This window comes from Dipodomys merriami, unplaced genomic scaffold (genome assembly GCF_024711535.1).
Source record: "Dipodomys merriami isolate MVZ:Mamm:240054 unplaced genomic scaffold, mDipMer1.0.p SCAF_50, whole genome shotgun sequence".
Lineage (NCBI taxonomy): Eukaryota > Metazoa > Chordata > Mammalia > Rodentia > Heteromyidae > Dipodomys > Dipodomys merriami.
In genome coordinates this window covers 1,504,237-1,517,006 of record NW_027206069.1, presented here as the reverse complement: position 1 = coordinate 1,517,006, position 12,770 = coordinate 1,504,237, and the positions used below count along the sequence as shown (strand labels likewise).

Genomic DNA, 12,770 nt, shown 5'->3' with positions numbered 1-12,770 from the left:
TTCAGGAGTCTGAGATTTGGGGATTGTAGTTCAAAGCCAGCCCTGGCAGGAAAGTCCCTGAGACATAATTTATCTTCAACAAAAACCACCAGAAAACCAGAAGTGGCTCTGTGGCTCAAGTGGTACAGTGCAAGCCTTACGCTGAAGAGCTGAGGGACAGCGCCAGGGCCCAGAGTTCAAGCCCCATGACACTCCCTCCCCCCCCCTCCCCGCAAAAAAAAAAAGGGAGGGCTGGGAAGGTGGTTCAGCGGTAGAGTGCTTGCCTTGGATGCATGAGGCCCTGGGTTCGATTCCTCAGCACCACATAAACAGAAATGGCCAGAAGTGGCATTGTGGCTCAAGAGGTAGAGCGCTAGCCTTGATCTGAAAAGCTGAGGGACAGTGCCCAGGTCCAAAGTTCAAGACCTACCACCCGCCAGAAAAAGATTAAATTTGTAGCTTATATTCACCTTAATTCAGCCTTTCCTCGTTCCATTTCTGATGCTCCTGTTGGCATGATACGGAGGTAGCTGTGTGTCTTCCTCAGTGTGGCTAGCATCTTGATTAGTATGAGACCTCAGGCCCACTTCTGACAGAGCCTATATTACTTCTCTGTCATTACTGCATGGCTAATGTCAGACTTCCTGTCAGTTGAGTGGTGAGTGTACTGTGAACAGAGCTCTCCCCTGGCAACCATTGACTGATGTGTTTTTTTGTCCTTATAGTCTTACCTTTTCTAGAATGTTCCTAGGATATTTGTAGAGTCATAGGCTATATACATGTTTGTGTATGACTTTCTCATGCTGTTTGTTTTTGAGATGAGGTCTGATTTCAAACTTGCCTCAACAGGGCTGGGAAGGTGGCTCAGTGGTAGAGCGCTTGCCTTGCATGCTTGAGGCCCTGGGTTCGATTCCTCAGCACCACATAAGCAAAAAGAAAAAAGCCGGAAGTGACACTGTGGCTCAAGTGGTAGAGCGTCGCCTTGAGCTGAAGAGCTGAGGGACAGCGCCCAGGCCCAGAGTTCAGGCCCCACGTCCCGACCCAAAAAAAAAAAAAGTTGCCTCAACATACTCAATGCTGGGATTACAGGCATGCACCACTATACCTAGCTGTACCTGACTTGAATTTAGCATACTATTTTTGAGATTTGTGTTTTCATATGTATTAGTAGTTTATTCCTTTTTATTGCTAAGTAGTATGTTATTGGATGTATCGTAGGTTTGTTTGTGGCCTTTCTTTGTTTCTTTGTTTCTCTTTCTTTCTTCCTTTCCTTCTTCCTTTCCTTCTTTCTTTCTTTCTTTCTTTCTTTCTTTCTTCCTTTCTTCCTTTCTTCCTTTCTTCCTTTCTTCCTTTCCTTCCTTCCTTCCTTCCTTCCTTCCTTCCTTCCTTCCTTCCTTCCTTTCTTTCTTTCTTTCTTTCTTTCTTTCTTTCTTTCTTTCTTTCTTTCTTTCTTTCTTTCTTTCTTTCTTTCTTTCTTTCTTTCTTTCCCATCATTGGGCTTGAACTTAGGGCCTGAGCACTGTCCCTGAGCTCTTTTTGTTCAAGGCTCCAAGCTAGCGCTCTACTTTAAGCCACAGTGCCACTTCCTGTTATGTGGTGGTTAATTGGAGATAGTGTCTCATGGAATTTCCTGCCTGGGCTAGCTTTGAACTGTGATCTCAGACTCCTGAGTATGTGTGAGCCACCAGCATCGGCTCACATTTTCTGTTTTTGCTTTTAATCCATTCACCAATTGATGGACGTTGTGGCTATTATGACTACAATAGATTTATACTTTTCTTTTCTTTTTTTTTTTTTGGGTCCAGTCATGGGGCCTGAACTCTGGGCCTGGGCGCAGTCCCTCAGCTCTTCAGCTCAAGGCTGGCGCTCTACCACTTGAGCCACAGTGTCACTTCCGGCTTTTTTCTTATGTGGTGCTGAGGAATCGAACCCAGGGCCTCAGGCATGCAAGGCAAGTGCTCTACCATTGAGCCACCTTCCCAGCCCTATACTTTTCTTATTATGGGAATGTTAATTATTTTGGATGGTTGTGGGGCTTGAACTCAGGGCCAGGGCTCTGACCCTGATCTCTTTTACTCAAGGCCAGTGCTTTACCACTTTGACCCACTCTCTACTTCTGGGTTGACTGGTTAATTGGAGATAAGAGTCTCACTGACTTTTCTGCCCTAGCTGGCATCAAAATGCAATCCTCAGATCTCCCTCCTGAGTAGCTAGGATTACAGGTGAGAGCCACAGGCACAGGCTTAATTTTTTTTATTACATTAAAAAAAATTCTATTATAGCCAGGTGCCGGTGGCTCACACCTGTAATCCTAGCTACTGAGGAGGTTGAGATCTGAGGATCATGGTTCAAAGCCAGCCCCAGGCAGAAAAGTCCATGAGACTCTTATCTCCAGTTAACCACCAGAAAACTGGAAGTGGTGCTGTGGCTCAAGCGGTAGAGCGCTGGCCTTGAGCTGAAGAGCGCAGGGACAGTGCCCAAGCTCAGAGTTCAAGCCCCATGACCGACAAAAAAAAAAAAAATCTATTATAGAAGTGCTATACAGAGGGGTTAACATTTTGTCATTGGACAGAGGTGAGGATTAGTGAAGCTCCCCTTTAAATATAGGAACTCTTCACTTAGGGTTCTTGGCTTCAATCATAGAATAAGAATTTCTGGACAAGTCACAATGGTAAGAAAACCTGGCAGAGCTTTATTAAGTAAACAAGCAAGGAAACAGACAAAAAAGCAGAAGGGAAGGGGCATACTCTAGCAGAGTATGGGTGCTCTCATAGGGACACAAAGACACAGACACAGACTAGGAGACACCCAGCTCCTTGGGCAGTTGGGTATTTATAGAGTAAAAGCAGGGTGTCTGGCTTTAAGTTATGCAAAGCTAGGTGCTTTGTCTTTGCTTTAACTATACCTGGTGTTCCAGGTAAGACTGTATCCTGCCATAAAACAGATCCTTATCCTCAAAACAAGGAAACACCCTGCTATCTGCATTTTGGGGCATCTTGTCAGGCAGTTGTGAATTCTTGGGTGAGAAATGCATCCCTTAGGGGCTGGGAAGGTGGCTCAGTGGTAGAGTGCTTGCCTTGCATGCATGAAGCCCTGGGTTCGATTCCTCAGCACCACATAAGCAGAAAAAGTCAGAAGTGGCACTGTGGTGCTGTGGCTCAAGTGGTAGAGCACTAGCCTTGAGCTGAAGAGCTGAGGGACAGCGCCCAGGCCCAGAGTTCAGGCCCTATGACCAGCACACACACAAAAAAAGCATCTCTAATGCATTTCTAAGTTTTTATGTTTGTTTGTTTGTTTGTTTTATTTTTACTGTCGTGGGGCTTGAACTCTGGGCAAGCGCTGTCCCTACACTCTTCAGTTCAAGGTGAGTGCTCTACCACTTGAGCCACAGCGCCATTTCCGGTTTTCTAGTGGTTTATTGGACATAAGAGTCTCACGGACTTTCCTGCCTGGGCTGGCTTTGAACTGCAATCCTCAGATCTCAGCCTCCTGAGTAGCTAGGATTACAGGTGTGATCCACCGGCGCCCTGCTAAAGTTTTTAGATACCATATTTCTTAGTTGCCTACACCAGGCCTCAGTTTCCATAAGTTATCCTGCTTCATTTCCCCCAAAGTGACTTTGTTCCCTTAATCTTAAGGGGGGAAGTACATGAAGGAATATATCCTGTACTTGCTGTTAACTGACCATACCTCATTTTTCCTAGTCTATCCAGCTTCATTTCCCCCAAGATGACTTTGTTTCCTTAATCCTAAGGGAAGAAGATGGACAACCTTTAAGCTTGAATATTTGAATCCCTGGTATTCATTTACTATGCCTCATATTTCCTAGGCTATCCCGCCTCAATTTCATAAGTCAGGTAATAAGTGCATTTCTTTTTGGACAGTGTCCCTTCTTCCCTTGCTCTTCCAGTTTTTCCCTCCTGTTTTAACTTTTAAACTATATTCACTTAAAGAGAAGAATATTGCTTATCAAATCAAGAGTAATGAATATGACAGTGTAGTTCACTGGTAGAGCTCTTATCTAGCATTAAAAATAATGGGGTTTGGGCTGGGAAGGTGGCTCAGTGGTAGAGCACTTGCCTTGCATGCATGAGACCCTGGGTTCGATTCCTCAGTACCACATAAGCAAAAAAAAAAAAAAAAAAGCCAGAAGTGTCGCTGTGGCTCAAGTGGTAGAGTGCTAGCCTTGAGCTAAAGAGCTGAGGGACAGCACCTAGGACCAGAGTTCAGGCCCCATGACCAGATCCAAAAATAAATAAATAATGTGGCTTGAACTCAGGACCTGGGGCACTGTCCCTGAGCTTCTTTGATCGAAGGCTAACACTTTACCACTTGAGCCACAGTGCACCTCCAGGCTTTTCTGTTTATGTGGTACTGATGAATCGAACTCAGGGCTTCATGCATGTCTGGCAAGCAATTTACCAGGAAGCCACATTGCTAGCTTCTTCATTTGCTTTATAAATGTTAAGATCCTCCTTTATGGTGGATAGATAGGTCAAAGTTCACTATTACCACGTCATTATATAGGTCAAAAGTTAAACAATTTGACCCAAGTAGTATGCTGAGACTCACTGAGGTAATAAGCCTGCTCATGACCATGGATTGTGTAGTAGAAAAGCCACTACCACGACCTAGATCTCCAGCTCAGTCTCCTTTCTCAAGAGCTAGTTTACAACCAAGTGCTGTGGCTCACACCTGTAATCCTAACTACTCAGGAGGCTGAGATTTGAGAATTGTGGTTTGAAGCCACCCCAGGCAGGGCCTTCGAGATTCTTATCTCAGGTTAATCAGCAAAAAACAGGAAGTGAAGTTGTGGCTCCAGTAGTTGAATGCTAGCCTTGAGCAAAAAAAACTTAGGGACAGTCGTATAATTTGTGGAGGGGAAGGGGAAAAACAAATCGTTTAAATAGGGATACAAGTGGGCCCATTGCAACAATGAGATGTACAAGTCATTATGTCAAAAACGAACTTTATGGTGCCGGGTGGGGGTGGGGGGGGGTCGCGGATGGGAAGGGGAAACAAAGGAGGAGGCTACAATGCTTGATAAGAAATGTACTCATTATCTTGCCCATGTAATTGTAACCCCTCTGTACAGTATTTTCGCAATAAAAAACAAAAAAAAAATGCTTAGGGACAGCATAGGCCCTGCACCAAAACAAAAACCAGTTTATTCATTATTCAATGAGAGGGTGTACCAATATCCAGGACATAAGTAAAGTCAAATCTTAAATAAGTCTTATTCTTAAATTTTCAAACAAGTAGAATAAGTAGTTACCACTACTTATTTAACTCTGGACCATTAACAATGCCTAGAGATATTTTTGGTTGTCAAAATTAGAAGGGCAGATTGTTGCTGACCAGAAATTTTGCTAAACATTTTACAAAACATAAAGACAAACCTCTTTCCCCCATTAAAATTTACCTAGCTTGAGATGTCAGTAGTGGGACTGTGAAGGTGGCTCAGTGGTAGTGTGCTTGCCTTGCGTGCATGAGGCCCTGGGTTCGATTCCTTAGCACTACATAAGCAGAAGAAAATCAGAAGTGGTGCTGTGGCTTGAGTGGTACAGCGCTAGCCTTAAGCTGAAGAGCTGAGGGGAGCGTCCAGGCCCAGAGTTCAGGCCCTACAACTGACAAAAAAAAAAAGCGTTAAGAAATCCTGGTATCTAGTGAGCTCCATGTTCTCAACAGCTCAGTGACAGTCTTCTTTATTCATTCTCCCAGGAAACATGTTCAGTATGTCTTTTATCTCTAAACTTTCAGAAGAAATAAAGGCTTTAAAAAATTAACAGTGCCTTTATCGTGTGTATTTGTGTTGGAGTGTTTGTTTGTTTCTGGTACTGGGGATTGAACCCAGGATCACACACATTAAAATTAAAGGCTCCTTGATCCATGCAGACACACCCTCATGCTTTTTTTTTGTTTTGGTCAGTTGTGGGGCTTGAGCTCTGGGCCTGGGCCCAGTCCCTCAGCTCTTCAGCTCAAGGTGAGTGCTCTACCACTTGAGCCACTGTGTCACTTCTGGTTTTCTGGTGGTTTATTGGAGATAAGAGTCTCATAGACTTTCCTGCTCGGGCTGGCTTTGAACCTCTCAGATCTCAGCCTCCTGAGTAGCTAGGATTACAAACGTGAGTCACCAGCACTCAGCACATATTTTTTTTAATGGTACTCAGTTTATGTAGCTCAGGACCTTACACTTGTTAAGCACACAGTGTTACTTGAGCCAGGCCCACAGCACTTTTACTTTCACTATTTTTTGGGTAAGTCTAGCCTGAGTCATGGTTCTCTTATCTATGCCACCACCCTAGTTGGGATGACAGACAAGTGTTACTGCATACCCAGCTTATTGGCAGAGATGAGGGTCCCATGAACTTTCTCAGCAAGCTAGTTCCCAACTGTGATCCGCCCAGTCTCTACCTCCTGAACAGCTAGGATTATAGGACTGAGCCAGCACATCTACCAAATACTTATTTTTTTTTTTTGGCTGTCCTGGGGATTGAACTCAAGTCTCACACTAGGTTCATACTTTACCACTTAAGCTTGCCTTGAGCCTGTTTTTTTTTTTTTTTTTTTTTTTTGGGGTCTGGTCGTGGGGCCTGAACTCTGGGCCTGGGCACTGTCCCTCAGCTCTTCAGCTCAAGGCTAGCGCTCTACCACTTGAGCCACAGCGCCACTTCCGGCTTTTTTCTTTTTGCTTATGTGGTGCTGAGGAATTGAACCCAGGGACTCATGCATGCAAGGCAAGCGCTCTACCACTGAGCCACCTTCCCAGCCCTGTTTTTTTTTTTTTTTGCCAGTCCTGGGGCTTGACCTCAGGTTTTGGGCACTGTCCCTAAGCTTCTTTTGCTCAAGGCTAACTCTCTACCACTTGAGCCATAGCACCACTTCTGGCTTTTTCTGTTTATGTGGTACTGAGAAATTGAACCCAGGGCTTCATGGATGCTAAGCAAGCCACATTCCTAGCCTCCAGCCTGTTTTTTTTAAGTTACTTTAAAAATGTGTGTGTGTTTGTGCATATGTGTATGTGCGTGTGCCTGCATGTGCGGTGCATTCTTGTAGCAGGGCTTGAACTCCAAGCCTGAGCTGATTTTGCTTAAGGCCAGTGCTCTAGCTCGAGCCACAGCTCTGCTTCCGGCTTTTTTGGTGGTTTAGTGGAGATAAGAGTCTCCTTACGATAAGACTTTCCTTCCTGGGTTGGCTTCAAACTGCAATCCTCAGATCTCAGCTTCCTGAGTAGCTACTCAGCAACCAGCTACAAAGGAGAAACTGTCCTATAGCAAGACTATGTAGTGAAGCCAGGTACCTGCATCTTGATCAGTGTCACCTCTTTCATCATTCTGTTTTGCTTTTGAGGCTGGCCTCAAGTTTGCTATCCTCTACCTTGCCTCCTGAATAACTGGAGTTATAGTCCTGTATCACCATGCTTAGCTATTTTTGGATTCTTGAGACAGAGCCTTACTGTTTAGCCCATACTGACCTGGAACTCCCTAGTTGACCCAGGCTGACCTCAAAGTTGTCTGTTTTCCTGCTCAGCCTTCTGAGTGCAGGGCTTATAGATGTGTAATCACCATGCTTAGCTACTTGTTTGTTTTTTATTTTCGTGCTGGTCCTGGGTCTTGAACTCAAGGCCTGGGCACTGTCCCTGAGCCACAGTTCCATTTCCAGTTCTCTTGTGGTTCATTGGAAATAAGAGTCGCTCACAGCTTTTCCTGCCAGGGCTGGACTTTGAAGCATGACCCTCAAATCTCAGCCTCCTAAATAGCTAGGATTATAGGCTCCAGCCACTGTCTTGTGGCTATTAGTCATCTTCTAATAACCAGTAGAAACTTAGAGAGTTATAAAGCATGTTATTTATGTAGTAATTACTTAGAAACTTCAGTACACAATCTTGTATCTGTTACCTATTTCGAAGACTTCATTCTGCACAGGCTGTGGTGGCCCATGCTGTAGTCTAAGCTTTTGGGTGGCGGAGGCAGAAGGATTAGAAGTTTAAGGCCAGCCAAAAAAAGTTAAAATTTTATCATTCTGAAATATAGCTAGATTTTATCCCTGCAGTTTGTCTCCAGAGTAAGGGAATGCAGCCCCTTCTGATCTCTCCTGGGAGGACTAAGGCAGGCATTGTCTCTCATGTCCATTTTACAATTTTTTTGGGGGGGGGTCCGGTTGTGGGGCCTGAACTCTGGGCCTGGGCGCTGTCCCTCAGCTTTTCAGCTCAAGGCTAGTGCTCTACCACTTGAGCTACAGTGCCACTTCCGGCTTTTTTCTTTTTCTTATATGGTGCTGAGGAATCAAACCCAGGGCCTCATGCATGCAAGGCAAGCGCTCTACCACTGAGCCACCTTCCCAGCCCCTAGACTGATATATATATATATATATATATATATATATATATATATTTTTTTTTTTTTTTTTTTTTTTTGTCGGTCGTGGGGCTTGACTCTGGGCCTGGGCGCTGTCCCTCAGCTCTTCAGCTCAAGGCGAGCGCTCTACCACTTGAGCTACAGCGCCACTTCTGGTTTTCTGGTGCTATATTGGAGATAGGAATCTCATGGTCTCTCCTGCCCGGGCTGGCTTTGAAACGCGATCCTCAGATCTCAGCCTCCTGAGTAGCTAGGATTACAGGCGTGAGCCACCAGCGCCCGGCTAGACTGATATTTTTATATTACCATTCTTTTTCCTTTTTGGTACTTGGTCTTGGGGGCTTGACCTCAGGGCCTGGGTGCTGTCCCTGAGTTTTTTTGTTCAAGGCTAGTGCTCTACCACTAGAGCCAAAGCTCTACTTGCAGCTTTTTTGGTGGTTAATTGAAGACAGTCTCATGGGCTTTCCTGCCTGGGCTGGCTTTGACTGCAGTTCTCAGATCTCAGCCTCCTGAGGAGCTAGGATGACAGGGGTGAGCCACTGGTGCCTGGTTACATAACCATTCTTTATGCAGTCAGTCTACAATAGCAGATTCTAGAGTGAGAATGCTGGAAAGGAGTAGGCCTAGAACCACCTCTCGTTTGCCTTTTGCTCTTATACTTTCTAGAATGCAAGCATCTTTTGTGTAAAAGGTGTTTGAGGCTTTTTTTTTTTTTTAATGACATTCTTTCCACATTCTGTCTCCAACTCTTTCCTTGACTTTCCTTACCTCACCTAATACCTGTCCTAAGCTTGCCAGTGGTATCTTTGGCATGTATTAGCATTGCACGTAGAGTAGATTTAGTATTTTATTTTTTCTTCTCAAATCATTGAAAATAAGGCTACCATCTAGACATTGAAGATACTTGATGATAAAGAAACTGCCACATACTATGGTAATGTATTTTTTTCTTTATCTGTTAACTAAATTCAGATTCTTAAAGTATTTCTTGTTGATTATTTAGTTGCTTATTGCTGTGGAACAAACCACTCAACTATTTAGTAGTATAAAACAAGAAACATCTTACATTCACAGTTAATGTGGAAGAAATTTCATTAAGATATGGCTTATTGCCGGTCCCCGGTGGCTTATGCCTGTAATCCTAGCTACTCTGGAGCCTGAGATTTTAGGATCATGATTCAAAGCCAGCCGGGGCAGGACTGCCCGTGAGACTCTTATCTCCAATTAACGATCAGAAAACCAGAAGTGGTGCTGTGGTTCAAGTGGTAGAGTGCTACCCTTCAGCTGAAGAACTGAGAGACTGGGCCCAGGCCTAGAGTTGAAGCCCCACGACTGACAAAAAGAAAGATATGGCTTATCTCTATTCTACCAAGACTAGACCCTCAGTTGAAGGGGACCTTGAAATTGAGTGGGTAGAATTTTTGTTGTTGTTGTTGTTGCTTCTGTTTTGGGTACTGGTACTGGGGGATCTTGGCTTGGGCACCATCCCTGAGTTTTTGTGCTATGTCACTTGAGCTACACCTCCACCTCTAGCTTTTTGGGTGGTTAATTGGACATAGGAGTCACATGAACTTTCCTGCTCAGGTTGGCTTTGAACCTTGATCCTCATATTTCAGCCTCCTCAGTACCTAGGGTTACAGGCAGAAATCACAAGAGCTCTGCTCTAAGGTCATATTTTTAAACCACCACAGTAATAACTCTGGGTTTATAGAATCTAACCTAGTATTTTATTCTGTGGCCTGTGTACTCTAGTTAGCTTATCTGTAAGATAGAATTGGTGATAATGTCCTGACATGATTAGGCCTCTTATGACCTAGTTCCTTTACTTTAAAAAAAATTTTTATTTTTTGGTACCAGTCCAGGGACTTGAACTTGGCCTGGGCACTGGCCCTGAACTTTTTTGCTCAAGGCTTACACTACCACAGCTCCACTTCTGGGTTTTTGGTCATAGTTAATTTTAGAGATAGAGTCCCATGGACTTTCTCACCAGACTAGCTTCAGTCAGAACCCTCAGATCTCAGTCTTTTTTTTTTTTTTGGGTCCGGTCGTGGGGCCTGAACTCTGGGCCTGGGCGCTGTCCCTCAGCTCTTCAGCTCAAGGCTAGCACTCTACCACTTGAGCCACAGTGCCACTTCTGGCTTTTTTCTTTTTGCTTATGTGGTGCTGAGGAATTGAACCCAGGGCCTCAGGCATGCAAGGCAAGCGCTCTACCACTGAGCCACCATTCTAGCCCCAATCTCAGTCTTTTGAGTAGCTAGGATTACAGGTATGAGCCACCATCTTCTGGATTCCCTTACTTCTCTCTCCCTTTCTCTACTTACATTACCAGTAGTCTCAGGTGTTATTATGCCTTTTTTATTTATTTATTTTTTTGTGCTATGAGCTTTTTTTTTTTTTTTTTTTGGTCAGTCATGGGGCTTGAATTCTAAGGCTGGGTGCTGTCCCTGAGCTCTTTAGCTCAAGGCAAGCACTCTGTCACTTGAGCCACAGCACCACTTACGGTTTTCTGGTGGCTAATTGGAGATAAGAGTCTCTTGGACTGCCCTGCCTGAGCTGGCTGTGAACTGTGATCCTCAGTCTCTGCCTCTTGAGTAGCTACGATTACAGGCATGAGCCACCGGCGCCTGGATCCATGAGCTTTTTACTTTGCTCAAGGCTAGTAGTGTTCTCCCACTTGAGCTGTAGATCCACTTCTGGCATTTTTGGTAGTTTATTGGAGATGAGTCTCCCAGTTTCCTGTTGTATTTGGCTGAACCACAATCCTCAGATCTCAACCAACTGAGTAGCTGGGATTATTACAGGCATGAGCCATTGGCATCTAGCTCAGACTTCCTTCCTTCCTTCCTTCCTTCCTTCCTTCCTTCCTTCCTTCCTTTTGCCAGTCCTGGGCTTGAACTCTTGGCCTGGGTGCTGTCCTCCTCTTCAGCTCAAGGCTAGCACTCTATCACTTGAGCCATAGTGCCACTTCTAGCTATTTCGGCTTAGGTGGTGCCGAGGAATTGAACCCAGGGCCTCATGCATGCCAGGCAAGCATTCTACCACTGAGCCACCTTCCTGGCTCTCAGACTACTTTCTTAAAAGGCGATGTGATGAAATATGAGCCTGGTGTGTGAGAGAAAGATGAGACATAGAATCAACAGATTTTAGCTGGGCACTGGTTACTCATACCTGTAATCCTAGTTACTCAGAAGGCTGAGATCTGAGGATCACAGTTTGAAGACATCCCAGGTAGGAAAGACAGGAAAAGTCCATGAGATTCTTTTTTTTTTTTTTTTTTTTTTTGCCGGTCATGGGGCTTGAACTCTGGGCTTGGGCGCTGTCCCTCAGCTCTTCAGCTCAAGGCAAGCGCTCTACCACTTGAGCTACAGCGCCACTTCCGGTTTTCTAGTGGTTTATTGGAGATAGGAGTCTCACGGTCTTTCCTGCCCGGGCTGGCTTTGAACCGCGATTCTCAGATCTCAGCCTCCTGAGTAGCTAGGATTACAGGCGTGAGCCACCAGCGCCCGGCTCTCCATGAGATTCTTATCTCCAATTAACCACCAGAAAACCAGAAGTGGAGCTATGGCTCAAAGTGGTAGAGCGCTAGCTAGCCCTGAGCAATAAAACTCAGGGACAGACCCTGAGTTCAAGCACCATGACCTGCTAAAAATAAAAAATAAGGACTGGGCCAGGTACTGGTGGCTCACTCTTGTTAATCCTAGCTCAAGGAGGTTGAGATCTGAGGATCAAAGTTCAAAGCCAGCCCAGGCAGGAAAGTCCACGAGACTCTATCTCCAATAAACCACTAGAAAACTGAAAGTGGAACTGTGGTTCGAGTTGACAGAGTGCTAGCCTTGAGCTGAAGGACAGTGTCCAAACCCAGAGTTCAGGCCCCATGACCAGCCAAAAAAAAGGGGGGCGGGGGCTGAAAATATGGCTTAGTTACTTGCCTAGCATGCGTGAAGCCCTGGGTTTGATTCCTCAGTACGACATAAACAGTAAAAGCCAAAAGTGGCGCTGTGGCCTGAGTTCAAGGCCCAGGACCAGCAAAAATAATAAAAAAAAGTTGCCGGGCGCTGGTGGCTCACGCCTGTAATCCTAGCTACTCAGGAGGCTAAGATCTGAGGATCTCGGTTCAAAGCCAGCCCGGGCAAGAAAGTCCATAAAACTCTTATCTCCAATAAACCACCAGAAAACCGGAAGTGGTGCTGTGGTTCAAGTGGTAGAGCGCTAGCCTTGAGCTGAAGAGCTGAGGGACAGCGCCGAAGCCCAGAGTTCAAGCCCCACGACCGACAAAACAAAACAAAAAGTTAAAAAAATAACTAAAAGACCCAAAAAGATGAGTCTGAGGAAGAAAAGTCTAGACGTTTATGAGATAGAGTTGACAAGGTATGGAGCAAACTTGGTGCCTGTAGCCCACACCTATAATCCTAGCTACTCAGGGGGCTGAGATCT

General features: G+C 45.1%; 1 protein-coding gene across 9 annotated transcripts in view; it reads left to right on the top strand.

Moving 5' to 3' along the window:
• The window catches only part of Mark3 (microtubule affinity regulating kinase 3), a 92,155-nt gene that overhangs the window by 2,391 nt on the left and 76,994 nt on the right, over positions 1–12,770 (top strand). The window contains exon 1 of one of the 9 annotated variants that reach the window (XM_069997497.1): positions 9,229–9,270. The exons of the other annotated variants lie outside the window; for them this stretch is intronic. Within the exon in view, the coding sequence (XP_069853598.1) occupies positions 9,244–9,270 (27 nt within the window). The 5' untranslated portion in view covers positions 9,229–9,243. Of the gene's footprint in view, positions 1–9,228; positions 9,271–12,770 lie in introns of those variants that run through there. 9 annotated transcript variants of the gene reach the window in all.